A 16328-nucleotide genomic window follows, 5' to 3' on the forward strand; every position below is an offset into this window, starting at 1 on the left:
GTTAATTTTCTACTTTATTTTTCTATCACATTTAACCATTTTTCATCATTTTCTCTTCATTTCTCTTAGAATAAAAATCAATTCATCATCATTGTACATCATTGAAGATTCAGCCAAGGGTGGGTATTGTGAAAATTTCATGCTTTCTTGCCCAATTTGATTTCTATACACATTTAACTAACTAAAACTATCAATTTAACTAAAAATCAAAACCTAAAAATTTCAATTTCTCTCTCCTAGAATTTCATCCATCCCTTGATATCACTTTTTGATCTCTCTCCTCAAGCATGCTAAATGGAAACAAAGGTATAAAAAAGGTAAAAATCAAGCTAAAGTTGAAAAATCTTACCGTTAGACGCGTAAACAGACGAAAAACGTGATTTTCCCTTTGAATTTTCTAGTTTTCCTTTGTTTCTCTCTTTTCTTCCTTTCCTCTCTATTTTCTCTCTTGTTCTTTCCTTATGGCCGGCCATTACTTAATATGGGGTTTAAATGGGCTGACTTTTCATTAAAATAATATTAAATCATTAAAAAGTGTCATGTGTCACTTTTCCATTGGCCCTTTTTTAAAATTTCATCCATTTGTTTCCAAATTTTCACCATACACTTGTCCCACATATCCATAGCTTAGATAAAATTCTCAGACTTATCCAAAGTCTTGGTGGAGTAATTTTTAAAATTTACACTCTTGCCCCCCATAAAAGTGAAAAATTACATTTTTGCCCCAAAAACTGAAAAATTACCCATAGACATATTTTTCATCCCTTATACTCAAACCATTCTCAAATTTGTCAAATTTGATCTAAATTCTCTCAAAATCTCAAATTTTATCCTCGAGTGGTAAAATTACGATTTTGCCCCTACACTCCAAAAATCACCAGAATTAAACTTTTTCACTTCCTATCATTAAATTATATTCCAAATAGTTAATCTTGGTAAAAAATTTCACTCCATGATCAAATTATTATCTTAAGTGGCAAAATAAAATTTTACCCCTGAACATCAAAATTTTAAATTTTCTCCAAATGAACCCTCGAACTCCGAACAATCATTTTTAATCATTCTTGAACTGTAAAATATTAAATTTCATCTTACGATTCCTATTTGAACTAGTTCGAGATTAAATCAACTCAAGTGTACGGTTAGGTATAATACCGTATTTCGTCTATTCTTAGGACTTTCCTAGCATAATAACATGCTACTCAGTGCATGTATGTCATGACATGTGTTTATAGGGTCGGGTTTTACAACAAAGCCATGAGATCCTTCCTAAACATAAACAATAAAAGCATGAGTTAAAAGCTTGCAACAACAAATCATTCACAAATGCACAACAAAGCTAGATACCTCCCAAGGGATAACAAAATCTAAACAACATCAACAAAATCCCAACAATCCAAAGACACCAACAGACAACTAAAAAAAAAGAAAAGACAAAACAGAAATAAGAAAAAAACAAATCAAAGAGCAAAGAATCAACTGCAGGGAATAGCAATAAAGAGAATCAATTGTTGTAAACCTATAAAAAATCAACCGGACGACCCATTCCTTTCAAGACTCGCCAACAAAAGACCTTAACTTTAAGGGTGAGATTAGACCAAACCATATTCCAAAAAATCTGTTCACCTCTAGAAATACAAACATCTGATCTGCAGAAAGAATTAGTCGAGTAAAGACCACTAGAGCTCCTTTTCCATATGAATTTGTCTAGTAAATCCTTAATAAGGTAGAAATTCCCAATGACCGTCATCAAATTTTGCCTCTATTCTTTTTCCCAGTCAAATATCATTCTCCTTGAAAGAATATTCCACTACCAAGTATCACTAGTCATCAAAATCAACCAAGATACTGTTATTATTAGTAGACAAAGCAAAAGTACATCGAAGGCAACATTGAGAGGTAGATTCTCCACCCATTCATCATACCAAAAACTAATACTATCACCTTTCCCGAGAATCATACTAATGCTAGCTCTAACCTGATGCAGAATGTGACTAGTTGAAAAAGGGTGCTCACAATATTCTTCCAAATCATGGACATATTTATGATGACAAGACAAATTGGCGACAAATAGTTCAAATTCATATTATTTTTCTCAATAATAATTTTCCTCCAAGGGTTTACCTTATCTTCCCCAAAACACCATATTCATTTATTTAATAAGTTGTGTTTTTAATATGAATATCAAGAAGGCCTGAACCTTCGTTTTCCTTGTAGTTGCAAATCAAAGTCCAATCAACATAATGGATTTTCCTACCAAAGTTGGCTCCATTCCATAAAAATTGTATTTGGATTTTATCGAGTTCTTCCTTGATTCTAGAAGGAATCTTAAACAGGGACATAAAATAAATCAAGAAACTATATAAAACAAACCTAATAAGAGTAACTTTACCACTAATTGAAAGGTGATTTGCTTTCCACCTAGCAAGGCACAATTCAAAATTTTCCACAATAGGTCTCCATGAGGCTCTAGACCCAAGTTTCATTCCAAGAGGCAATGGAAGATTGGTAGTAAGGAGAATGCCGGTCTTACAAGCAATCCTTTAAGCCCACCCCTCAAGAATATGGCTCTCAACACCAATACCATACAAATTACTTTTATTAAAGTTGGTTTTCAAACCTGAAATCAATCGAAAGCAATATAAAATTCTCTAAAAACAAAGCAAATTATCAAAATTTGGCTCACAAAATAACATAGTATTATCAGCGAAAAGAAGATGGGATACAACCAAACTTGTAAGAAGTGTTAGCTCTATAATAATAAGAAAAATATCCAAAAGTGGGGTGAATTGGATTTTTAAAATTCTTTTCAACAAATTTAAACTTTTTATGAAAACAACTTTGAAAACAAGTTTCACAAATTTGTTTTCACTTTAAAACATGCCAAAAGTAATTTAAGCAAAGTAATGACCAAACAAGTTGAAAATAAATTTTCAAACTCTTTAAGGCAAAATGCACTAGTGTAAAATTTTCACAAGCTTCCAATCAAGTCAGGTTAAAAATAATTTTCATAAATTTGTTTTCCAATCAAGATGTATCAATAATAATTTGAAGAGTAAATTAAAGATAAACAAGTTAAGAGCAAATTTGATAAATTTTTAATGTAAATGCATAAATTCAAGAAGTGAAAAATAAAGAGAGAAGACACAATATTTTTATAAAGGTTCGGCTTTCGTGCCTACGTCCTCTCCCTTAGCTGACTAAGGAATTTCAAATCCACTATAAAAAATACTTTTTAAGGCTCAAGCATAACCTTTACAATACCTTTCAAGGATCAAGCACAACCTCTCAATACAATGCCTTTTATGGATCAAGCACAACCTTTTCTCTCTTACAATTGAATAGTAAGGATACCTCTAGAAAGTGGGTTTTGCTAAGTAAGTACAATGTAGGAAGAGTGTGATGAAATAAAATGATTACAAAATATGGGAATGAAGACACAAAGGAATTATAGCACAAAAAAGGTTAAAAGCTTGGTAGAAGAATATGAATTGCTTGCTCTAGCTTGGTTTCTCTCTTTTTTTTCTTGTTTTTCTTCATATAATTTGATTTTTGATCAAATAATGTTTTTCTCCACTCTTCTAACCTTGTAAATGTGTTGGAGAAGTGCTTTTTATTGTTAGAGAAGCTTTGGAGCTGTTGGAGAAGGTTTGGTGAAGAAAATAGCCGTTTTTCCTTTGATTTTTGTGTGTAACGGCTAGTTTTGGACCAAATGTATTGATACATTTTGGAATGTACTAATACATATGTATCAATACATTTTGAAATGTATCCATACATTTTTGGCAAAACCATTCTATTTTAAATGTATCGATACTTTTGACCAAAGGATCGATACTTGTAGCTTAAAATATAAAAAATTCTTCTTTTTGAACCCAATTTGATGCCAAATACTTGGACATTTCAAAATCAAATGCAATGGAGGTTTAAAACTAATTTAAACAAGTTTAAAAGCTATTCAAACAAGTTCAAAAATCATTAAAGCAATTTTCAAAATCATTCAAATAATTTTGAAACTTTTCACATGGAAACATTTAAGCACTTCAAAACTTATTTTAAAAAGTTTAAAAACTATTCAAACAACTTTAAAAATTATTCAAATAAGTTCAAAGATCATTTAAGCAGTTTTGATTATTTTTCACATGGAAACACTTATGCACTTCAAAAGCAAATGTATGAGAATTCTTAACATTAATAAATTAAGTTCAAAAACATTTTCAAACAACTTCAAAAATCATTCAAACATGTTCAAGGATCACTCAAGAAAGTTCAAAGATCATTGAAGCAATTTTGATCACTTTTGTCATTTCAAAACTATAATAATTTTAAACTTGATAAAGCTAACAAAACCATTACTCCCAATTGCCATTCCATGTCACAAGCCTAAAGAGACAGCCTTATTAATGATAGCACCTAAGGCTTCTACGACCATGTAATAAGAAGGGAGAGAGAAGATAGCCTTGACAAAGACTGTTTCGCATCTTGAATTACTGGGTGGAGTGCCATTAACAAAAATAGACACCGATGTTGAGGAGATGCAGGTTCTCATCCTCTTTTGCCATTTAAGACCAAACCTCATTTTGTCCATGACCAAGTTGAGGAAGCTAGTCAGCACTATCAAAGGCCTTCTCGAAGTCAACCTTAAGAAACACACCAGCTCGTCCATTTTTCTTGAGCTAATCAAAATCAATAATCTTGTTCGCCACCAAAAGACAGTTAAAAATTTATCTTCCTTTTGTAAAAGCAAACTGATTCTGCGTAATGACTCCACCAACAACATGTCTCAATCGCTTGATAAGAACCTTCTCAACCAATTTGCATAAGCTCCCCACATGACTTATAGGTCAATAGTTGTTAAGCCCCTCCTAGTTAGGACGTTTTGGAATCAATGAAATAAAAATGGAATTGATCCTTATCATCAAAGCAATAAGAATAAAAAAACTCATTCAAAAGAGCCAACATATCATTTTTTACCTTCCTCTACTGATTTTTAAAGAAACTTACATTGTAACCAGAGTTTTGTTCCTATAACAATTCTTTAGGACCTCCCAAATTTCCTATTCATCAAAAAAGTGTTTTTCATTCTTCTTTTTTATTTTTTTAGTTTGATAGCATTTAATGAGACTTTGCTAAATTTGATATTTGATGCAATTATTAGAATAATCCAAAATATACTCCTTTCATATGGGTCCTAATTTATTGCTTTGGAACATGAGCATTTCCTTCCATTGCCGATGAGATTTATTCAAACAGTACCAAGAAATCAAAATTCTTTTATAAAAAGGAAAATCACAAACAAAACATAAAGAAATTGGGAAAAGGAAAATAAACTTAATTTGTAATAATAACCTGATCCATCAAAATAAGATGCAATTAAAATGTTGATACCTACAAAATAAAATGAGAAGAATGCACATTGATCAATAAGCCAAACATTTGAACCCTTCCCACAACAGCTAATTATAGTCTCAACGAAGAAAAGCAAAATCCAATTTACAGAATTTAACAATTAATTTTGACACAAAAATGGATAGATGAACAGATTTCAAGAAGATTCATAATATATATATATAAAAAAAAAACTAATTGAAAATAGTAAGACATAATATTTAAAAAAGTTCTTGAATTATTTAAAAAGATTTAAATAAATATTTTTTTTAACATTTGATTCTTTAGTATTAGATTAATAATTTTTTAAATCTTACTTTGACTTTTTATCTTGGGTTTAATCATTTTCTAAGTGTTATTTAAGATTTTTATATTCGAGTTAAATTTTTTATGGTAATAATAATAACAATAATATATATAAATAATATTATAATGTAAATTTATTTATAAAAGATATTGTTATAAATAATAATTTACTAATAATGCCAAAATGAATTGATGAAAAATATTATTTAAAAAAAACTCCAAAAAACTAGACAAAATGTCAAAAGTAAGTTCAAAACCAATCTATTAATTTTTAATGAAATTTAATTAAAATTATAATAAAAGATTTATCCAATTCTCCTTTTAGTAATAGTATTTATTAGTGAATTATTATTTACAATATCATCTTTTAATAAAACAAATTTAAATTATAATATTAATTTTTTTTGTAAAATCTATATTATTATTATGTGTGTGTACAAAATGTAAAAAACCCCAATAACATTTGAAAAAAAAAAAGAATCAATATAAAAGATTAAAAGTAAAACTTAAAAAGCTAACAAAGTATAAAAAAAATCAAATTTAAAAAGAATATTTATCTGTTTTGATCAATAGAGACTAATTTGTTATGCAATCCAAATTTTAGGGACTAAAGATGTATTAAAATTAAATAAATATTTTCAACATTTTTGTACATGTCAGCTGACATATTAGGTGTCATGTGCTGTCAATTAACAGTTAGGCTAACAAAAGGATTTTTCATTATGACATTAAAAATATAAGGATCGATAAGTCAGTTTTTTATCTGTAAAGATCAAAATAATATGCGACTTACACCTTAGGGTTCATGGATGTAATTTACTCTTAATTTCAACTTTCCGTATAGTATATTTTCTTTAACATGCAATAAGGTAAAAAGAAAAAAAAAAAGTCCATAAGCTTTTAATTGTCGCCATTAAGCCCACGATGTTGAGACTTTAACTAATACTAACCGCTGATTTATTCTAAATTAATTTGTTGGGCTGTCAACTTGGGAACACGGACAATAAATGTAATCCATTTGGAAAAGCAATGAAAAATACATATATATATATATATATATATATATGCTAGGGAAGGAATCAATTCTTCAAGATCCCCCTCGCTTACAGACAAATATTTGAGTTTGTTGATTGTTATTCATTGGTTCATAACACAAACTCATTCTTAAAGTGTAGACAGATTGTCACAAGTCACAAGGTTATTGTGATTCATAATTGTTTTTTTAACTAGTTTTGTTGCTATGTGTGTTTGGAGCTGTGGATTTAGATTTGGTTTACTATATGTATGTAAATCTATGTGTTTTGATTTAAAGAACCATGGTTAATGAAATTTGCAGATGATGAAATTTGTGCCAAGGGATATGACACAAATCTTACTTTTCCAAATCGAAACATTGTACATGCCAGATGAAAACATCACACAATGTCCACATTTCACATTTCCAAGTTGTATTCCCTAGGCAATGCAAATTGGAAAGATCATTGCAGAATGAACATGGATGGATATATAAGTGGGGTTGCAGTTAGCTAGGTATTAATTTTATAATGGGTGATGCGAATTTCATCCCCAGGTCTAGCTGGGGGATGAGTCTTATTCCTCACTCTCAACTGCAGGTACTCCTTGTAGTGGAACCCTCTGTACTTGGGTGCTTCTCCAATGTCTTTAGTGAACTGTGGCAGTGGTTCAACCCATTTGTCTCCCTGCAAGTTATAGAAGAAGGCCAACGAGTAGCGGCTTCTCCCTTTAGGCCTCACCACTCTGTGAGTTGCGCTCTTGAATTTATTGTTGCTCAACACCTTTGCCAAAATGTTTCCAGGACCAAAAGAGTCAATCAACAATTACAAATTCATTTTTGGAATTATATGCCAGCTCTCAAGGTTGAAAATGGCAAGCCTAATCTTATACGGTAACTTGAATTGATCAAAAGCTGGAAAACTGAGAGGGAATAACATTGAAAAGGATAAGTAATGTTGTACCTGAATAACATCGCTTATGTTGACCACTAATGTGCCTTCTGTAGGGATTACAGGAATCCATTCCCCGTCCTGGCAAACTTGTAGACCACCAGCTTCGTCCTAGAACACGAAGCTGATGCAATTGGAATCTTCATGTTCTGCTAATCCATTGTTCTCAGTTTCAGTAGCTGGAAAGTAACGAAGTGCTACCATTAAATCCCAGCTCCTATCATTATTGAATTCTTTGAGGAAGTTGAGAGGGAGACCCAAGCACTGATTCACAATGCTCTCTACAAGCAGACCTGTTTTGGTCAAGTTGGAGAAAACATCTTCCAAAACTTCCCTAGCGGAGACGAAGAAGCGAATGATTTAGCTATTTTTGTTAAATATTTCGTGAACAGGGTTGAAAGAAGGAAAATGTTTTGTTAAAAACATAACCAAGAATGAAAGAGCAAAGAGAAAAACATACTTGAATTCAGATGGGTTATCAGGGAAAACATTGAAGCTAGACCCCGGTGGAAGCATCAGTAGATACTCATTCTTGTCAGGCGAGTGTTGAGGGCGCGTGTTGTATCCTGCCGGAAGAGGTGCATCAGACGCTGAACTACTTTTGAGCTTCTCTTCAGCTGGGTACTCCAAGAAAATCCTGGAGAGCTCAAGCGCCCGTTGCAGCGACTCCATGGGCACGCCATGGTTCACAATTTGGAAGAAACCATGCTCGGAGCAAGCCTTGGAAATGACTTCCATGGCCTTCTTCTTGCCGTCCTCATCATCTTCTGTAAAGAAAGGCGAGAGATCTACAGTGGGAATGCGAGGATCAGCCATGCCAAGGTTTATTCCAACTAGCTTCAAGGTTCCCTTTTGAACCGAGGCCCTGTCATGTTTTTGTCATATTCTCCTTTACGTTCAATTTTGTTTTATTTTTATCATCAGTTTTTTTTTTTTTTTTTTGTGTTTTGGAACTTCAATATAAAATATATTAAAATCAAAATGTTTATAAAATTAAAGAGAAAAACTTTCCAAAACCAAAAGAACAATAATGTAAGCATTCAAGTAAACTCCAATTCTTTGCCGACATGCTTGCAATAATTCACCACCGGCTTTGCCTTTTTGAAGCTGTACATTGGAGTGAGTGGACCAGATTCCTTTTTTCTTGAACAAAATGATTGGAAGAGAGCTGATGAATGAAACAATAACAACTGACTATTTGTTGACAAGGCAGATGGGAGAAAGCATTGTTTGATTTGATAAATGGGGTCTGGAACATCCACTCTTAGGACCAATTTTACTTCCAAGTTCCCACCAATGATTCTGATACCTTACCTTCCTTTCGTTATACTCTTTCTGCTAAGCAGACGCGAGCGTGGAACCCTGAGAGAGAGAAGGGGAGGGGAGGATAGCATGTTTGTCCAACTCCCAGTATTTTTGCCCAACAAAATGGTAACCCCCAGCTACCCCTGATCATTCTAACAACCTTAATCGCGAACAACACTTGGATTATAGAAACAATCACTAAACAGGGCTGAATTCATAGAGATGTCAGCTCAATGCCAACAACTACAATCTATTCTGCATTTTACATACCACAATATAATTTAACTCTCTTCTAATTAACAGAGTTTTAACAAAAACTATAGATAAAAAAGACAGCATTCCAATATCATGTAGCAACTTCCATGTCACCGTCAGGGAGTAAACCAGAAAAACAAAAACACAGAAAAAGATCAAATTGGTAGAAGAGAGATAAGGCAAAAAGAAATGAGTCAGAGCTATGCTGACAATAATGCCAGTTGCTTATACAGCAGAGAAAGCTATCTTAAAGATGGTTATCCTCCCCATTACCTTACTTAGCAACCACTACGAGACAACTTTACACAAGTTCTTACCAAACCAAGGCAAGCAACTGATATAATTAAGGCCATAAGTGATTTTAGTTATCATCGTCACCATCATCATCATCCTCATCGTCTGGATCATCGTCATCATCAGAGTCATCGTCATCTTTTCCCTGTCAATGAACAAATATAAGAGAACAAGATACAGCAGAAACATATTTTGCCTGTAATTTAACAGAGTCCACCAACAAAATTCCATCTCTTAGGCAATGAGTATGGCTTAACAGTAAATGTACTATTCCACATAAGGGTGCTTGCTGCAAACTTCAAACAAAATTGATACCATCAGAAAGAAAGATGTCTAATTATGCAAGTACAAACAGATTCCATCTGACTTAAGAATGTGTGTATAAACAATGATATAAACAAATAATGCATCACCATGATGAGTGTAATGTTTGTGTCTGAAATTTTACCATCTTTAAAGAGAGTAGATACTTAACCAATTCGCATTTAACCATAATGTTGTTATGTCCAACAAGATTCAACAAATTTAAAAGCAGTTACTAATTCCAATAGAGCTATATCTAAACAGATACCTAGACGTAAGGCTCCCCTAGAATAAAGAGAAAATGCATCCGATGCTTTTTCAAATCACTGCAATTTTCATTATTACTATTTCAACCTCATTCCCCCACTTTCATAATATCATTAAATCAAGGACTTCACAGATCAACATACCAAACTATTAGTATCTTCATTCTGAAATATGAATCTTTAATTTGGTCCATGATCATTCATCTCTCGACTAAACTTTCTCTACAGGACATGCATTCCAAACAATTACCTTAAGCATCACAAATTATATTATGAGATACCCACCACCCGCAATCTCAAAGTGCTTCATCCAATGTAAGATTACAACCATGCTGAACTGGGTGAAGAGTTCTAGTGCTAAACTGATGCAAGAGAATCTAAAAGGCATGCACGCATACAAGACAAAAACCACATATCCAATCCCACTGATTTACATCAGTAGGATAAGACGCTTGCCCAAATGTGTCTATGAGGCACTCTAAGTATTTTAAGACCAAACTGTAGAACAGTGTGTTAAGAAATAGAAACACAATCCAAGCTCCTCTTACAATCCTGTTTCAGAGGGATTCTCCAGGATTAATATGACAAATATTGGCATGCTAATATATTTACATGATGCCAATTGGTTACTTCTGCCACACTTAGTATCAACATTATAAGATTTTTATCAAAAGAAACCAGCAGCTTCCAGCATCCACTACATAGTAAAGTAGTAAGAGCACTCGGGTTAATATACTGCTATTGTAAAGAAAAGAATCGTTATTTACAACTTCAAATAGATCGTCTTGTGTAATACAGCATCTACAAACACATCTAAGTAGCATATGCTTATTACAAGAACCAGATTTAACTATGAATAACAAAGCCACACAAGGCAAATGTAAGAAACGTATACAGCAAGTACTAACGAAAGTATCTTACACGTGTCACCATAATTGATAACCACCGCAGCAAAAGGAAATGAAAAGTTAAATCCTCATCAACATATACTTTGAAGTCAAAGGATTCATCCTTTTGAACCATTTGATAAACCCTTAAAACCCTAGTAATTACCATCCATCTATGTTCACAGTTTCGTTTTTACCATCCCTGGTAAAATAAATAAATTCACATTTGAAATGCAAGCAAAACTCCAGTAAATATACTTCTCCCAAACATCTTCCATCTCGAAATGACAATATGAAGTGAGGTCTAGCACAAAATTGGACAAAGTGCTCAACCTTTGGTGATAAGAATCACAAAGAACATTAAAATAACGACCACAAAACCTAAAGCCATGCATATTTTTTCTCCAAAGAAACACTTCTAGTAAAATGCACACAAAAAGAGAGTATTAAGTTTCTAAGAAAAACTAAAAAGATCCATGTACCTCTTCATCACCTTCTTCACCATCAAAATCCTCTTCGTCAGCCTCCTTCATCAAAGAAATTACCAATAACAATTAGCAAGGGAAGCAAAACATGATCTTAGGCAACAAGTATATAACAAAATCAGGAGAAAATTCCAGAAGAAAAATATATTACATTGTTAAAATAAGTGAGAGGATTGGGCCATAAATCCTCCTTGATAATCTCCGCTACCTGTAATGTTTAACATGTGAAAAATTAGATCAGCTTTGTTACTAAATGAGTAAATAACAGAATGAGAAAAAAAACATAAAACTCCAGATAGAATAATAAATGCACACAGAAATTACCTCATCATGAATCTCATCCATATCATCTTTCTGCTGAGCATCGGTAAACCAGGTAAAGAAGCTGCATTCATGGGTAAGAAATTTAGCAGAATATAGAGCTGATTTGCAGTGACAGAGTGAGAAATGAAGAATCAAATACAAGACACTAGCATGGATGGATGCAAACATTATGTAGTAGTTATAATGCAACTTATAACAAATTAAAAAAATATGCATACATATATACCATTTATATGCACACTATACAGTATTTGCCAAGAAATTGCAATAGATATGCTCTACTCGACCAGGGCTAAGGAATACATAATCTATGTTAAATGTTCATTTGTCTAGACCAAAAAGGACACTCAATCAAACAAGGTTTGGCTCAATAAAACAGAAGGAAAATGACTCGTACAAATATGAGATTCTTAAAAAAAGCTAGGCTAAAATACAAGAAGTGAATTTTTATGTTATTGCTGAAGTCCTGAACCTGAGTCATAATTGATTGCAGGTATGATAAACAAACCTTTCTTCGGCAAATTGTCGCTTGTTTCCTTTCTTCTCATGGTTAACTCCATTTGGCAAGCCCTTCACATTAACGGAAGTAATTAATTACTACATCCAAAGAAATATATAACAAGCAGATGATTAGACATCAAAAGAGGAGAAGCCCTCACCATGCCCTCTTTCCACTTGATTTGGGTGGCAGTAATTTTGGTTCCCTCATCAAGGAAGGTAAAGGTCTTCGTAAGCTTTGTATCTTCAAAATATGGATTGGGATTGAAGTTCTGAAAACATATAAAAGAAGTTAGTCAACAAATCATCAGGACAGAGTAAAGCATGAACTACTTTTTCTTCCACCAACATTTGAGCACAAGAAAAGAAAGTAAGAGCAATTTCAATTGCCTGAAGAATAGGTCAGAAAAGGAACATAGATGAACTTACAAATGTAATCGAGTATCCAGATTTCAGATCTTTAAAATCCTCCACTTCAAGCGAGCTAATATGCTTGAATATCTACCAAGCAATAATAATTGAAAAGAAGAAGATACAGATATAAGAAAGCAGTTAACTAAATTTATATAACAGGCAAACATCCATATACATCTTTCAAAAAAATTCAAACCAAAAATCGATTTTGCGAAGTAAAATAAGCACAGAATCAATTCCAGTTAGGGAAAGAAGGGAGTTAAACCTTCTGATCCTCTTCAGTCAAAAGTTCACCAAGAGCAGGATGACTCAAGAACTGCACGTGAAAAAATCACGTCAAATTAAAACTCTAAACATGGAGATGGCTTTAAAAAATCCCCTAAATTAATAAAAAAGAACAGAATCACTTACAGCTGTTAACCAGAAATCAGGAATCGATTTGATGATGTCATTCCGCTTATCATAGACGGGTTTGCGTATCTCATTGTACTTCTGCTCCACTTCCAAGACTTTCTCACTTGCCTCTTCATTGATCTACAACATACCGAAACAGAACAAATAAATTAAATACAGAAACACCACATGTAACGATTGACCACTTTACTGTTAAGCTCATAAGCAAACATATCCATAAATCACCTTCTCCACAATAGGACATAAAAACATAACAACCTGAAGCAAACCCACCCCCATCCCCACAAAAAAAAAAAAAGTGTTGAAGGAAGCAAGGGGGACACTAAGACACACGGCAGAGAACAATTAAAGGACTCAAGCTTTCTAAACAAATTCAGATATATCCAACATATAAATAACAAACAAAGCCGATCAAGTACAGAATTTAACAATCACAGAAATAATATTGTTAATATTTATCTCATTGACCCACAATTGAATTCAAAACAAATTCAATATTTAGGCACTTCAAACAACGTTCAATTAAGACTATCCCAGCAAAGCACAAGGAATTAAAAAAATTTAAAAATAATCCAAATTTTGCTAGCTTATATTCCTGAATTTTTCCCATAAACCCTAAACAAGCAAAAAAGAAAAAGCAGCATAGATATGCATGGATATATTATAAATATAAATATATATATATATAAGAAACTAAAATGTAAATTAAAAATGGACCTTTTCAAGCTCGTCTTGGATCTCTTGAAGCTTTTCGATGGAAAGGACGAGGTCTCCATCGATTTGTTCAGAGTTCTCTTCTTCTCCTTTCTCTGCTAGTTTCATCTTCTTTCCTTTGTCTGCCACCATTTTTCTTTCTTATACAAAGAAAAAAGGAAACCCTAACCCTTAAAACTTGCCTTTTCTCTCTCCTGTGCTCTCTTTCTCTCTGTTTTCTCTTCTCTCTAAAACCCTAGCATTTTCTCTCCTTTGATACCTACTAGAGAGAAAAGTGAGAGAGCGAGAGGACAAAATGCTAGGGTTTTGGGAGTTTATATCTGCTCTGCTGGGGATATTTTGGGGATATACAAATGGATCAATCCGAGCATGACAGCTGGACAATGTATGGTATTATAGTCATTTGATCGTTTTTTGTAGGGGTAGCACGGGAAAGTCAAGGACGGCTTCCATCTTTTGATGTTTGGACACAGAATCTTCTAAGTATTTCAGCCAAAGAGCTGAGGCTTGCTTCAGATATTTTTTTAGATAATTTGAGCATTAACAAGCACTTGCAAAAATACAAATATTGAATTTGCTTTATGAATTTTGTGACCAAAAATTAAGAAAAAAAAAAAAGAAAATTCTGAACTTGTTATCTTCATTTTTTCTCTTCCGTTGAAATCTCAGTAACTACAAATCTCAACAATTTTTTTCCATCGTTATTATCTGTTTCTTGAAAATTATTTTTTATTCTTCTTATTACAATTATTGTTACATCTATTTGATTTATTATTTATTATTTTGTTTTTAAAAACGAGATTTTTAATTTTTAATTACAATAACTTATTTTTTAAAATACAAAATATATAATGCACAAAATTAGAGAGGAACAAAAGTCGTATCAGAACCAATTTATCCTACTTAATTGACAAAAGTTAGTTAATTTGATTTGGCTAAATTGACTAAAACGATTAATTCGATTAAGAGGGGTTGGGTCCAGTGGAGTCAATTACCCGAATTTTGAATTTATTATTTTTTAAGGCAAGTTTTGCTTGTAATTCAACCACACAGCTTCTTCATACTCACATTTAAATTAAGGGATCAAATTGCATCAAACAAATAACAAATAGCACCTAATCTTATTACTATTTTTTTGTTGATTAGAAATTTATTTATTTATTTTTTGTATATAAATATATAATCCATACCAATATTCAACTTTCAAAATGTAACAAAAAATCAATTTATATTTTTATAAATCTTTATTTAAATAGTAATATCATTGATATAATCATATAATACACTTATAAAAAATTAAATATAATGCAAAACTAGTCCTCATAACGTGGTACTTGAGAATGGAAGGAAAGTGCACAATGCAGTGAGCGAGACCATTGCCATTGGAAAAGTGGACATGAGTGTCCGTAAAAATGCATCGATAGGCACTATGATGGAATAGCCCAAGGGAGTACCGCTGGAGATAGAAGGTGGTCAGAGAAATGCAATCGAGGCTCACAAAACCCAAACATGCTCTAAGGATACCGATGGAGAAAATAGACAAGCTGATTGGGAGGCCAAAGAGGGGACACTTGACCCTTTGAAGCATTCAGTTGTTTCACTAGGTGGGAGAGCTATTAAAAGTAATACTCCTACAAGGCTAGTAAATCCACTAGTAAAAAGAGACGGTTTGGTTGAAAAAGTCAAAGGCATGCGTGTAGCAAAGAAGGAAGGGAAGTCACCTGATAAGTTGGGTAGTGTTCGACCACAGATCATCTCACTCAAAAAGAAAGCAAGAGCAAAGGGAGCGATAATATCAACTCCCACAACTATGCTAAGTAAGTTGGTGACAGAGGAGACTCTTGGGTCAATGTTGGGAGACATGGTTGTCCAAACAATGAACAATGGAAAGATGGGCGAGAGTAACAATGAGAGTTCTTCGAACACTTAACTCATCATTTATATTTATAATATGATTATTATGAGCCAAAAAAATTTTATGTGGACCTGTCAGGGTGCAGGTTATAATGACTTTATTGTAGTAATGAAAGATTGGATGGCGCAATATAAATTTTCAATCCTAGTGTTAGTGGAACCTCGTGTGAGTGGCGAAATGGCTGATAGAATAATCAGTTGTCTAAGACTTGCTAGATCTCACAAGGTGGAAGCACTTGGCTTTACTAAAGGGATTTGGGTTCTTTGGCAGGACGATATTCAAGTCTCAGTGATTCGCAACCATTTTTAGTGTGTTCATTTGTCAATTAAGTACCCTATTGGATCTACTTGGCTTCTGTCAGTAGTGTATGGCAGTCCCAACAAAGTAGCTAGACGAGACTTATGAGAGGAACTATCTACTTTTGCTAGTGGAGTCGAAACACCGTGGATGCTAATAGGAGATTTTAACGCTTTTCTTTTTGGACATGAGAAGGCAGGAGGATTTCTGACAAGGAGCTGCCTGTGTACCCAATTTCAACGATTCATTGATAATTTCGAACGTTGGATTTGAGTTACAAGGGACCAAAATTCACTAGG

General features: G+C 33.0%; 2 protein-coding genes across 2 annotated transcripts; both read right to left on the bottom strand.

The window, feature by feature from the left end:
- LOC18604660 (flavonol synthase/flavanone 3-hydroxylase) lies at positions 7032–8589 on the bottom strand. Its single transcript, XM_018118016.1, is given in 3 exon segments — positions 7032–7490; positions 7671–7992; positions 8119–8589. Coding segments are annotated over 3 exon segments (948 nt in total). The 5' UTR covers positions 8475–8589; the 3' UTR covers positions 7032–7220.
- On the bottom strand, positions 9152–14121 carry LOC18604661 (NAP1-related protein 1). Its single transcript, XM_018118017.1, has 10 exons — positions 13821–14121; positions 13101–13223; positions 12955–13005; positions 12705–12776; positions 12437–12547; positions 12286–12347; positions 11778–11838; positions 11605–11661; positions 11451–11495; positions 9152–9657 (listed from the first exon to the last, which is right to left on the bottom strand). Exons 1-10 carry the CDS (start codon positions 13947–13949, stop codon positions 9580–9582), a joined length of 789 nt encoding a protein of 262 aa, XP_017973506.1. The 5' UTR covers positions 13950–14121; the 3' UTR covers positions 9152–9579.

This window comes from Theobroma cacao, chromosome 3, assembly GCF_000208745.1.
Source record: "Theobroma cacao cultivar B97-61/B2 chromosome 3, Criollo_cocoa_genome_V2, whole genome shotgun sequence".
NCBI classification, from domain to species: domain Eukaryota; kingdom Viridiplantae; phylum Streptophyta; class Magnoliopsida; order Malvales; family Malvaceae; genus Theobroma; species Theobroma cacao.

Bases quoted from the DNA above. Each gene is read 5' to 3' on its own strand.
- LOC18604661 (XM_018118017.1), bottom strand. From the start codon at position 13,949: ATGGTGGCAGACAAAGGAAAGAAGATGAAACTAGCAGAGAAAGGAGAA. The intron at 12,548-12,704 runs GTAAGTTCATCT...ATATGTTTTCAG, and splicing joins CTGGATACTCGATTACATTT to AACTTCAATCCCAATCCATA. The intron at 11,662-11,777 runs GTAATTTCTGTG...TAAACATTACAG, and splicing joins TGGATGAGATTCATGATGAG to GTAGCGGAGATTATCAAGGA.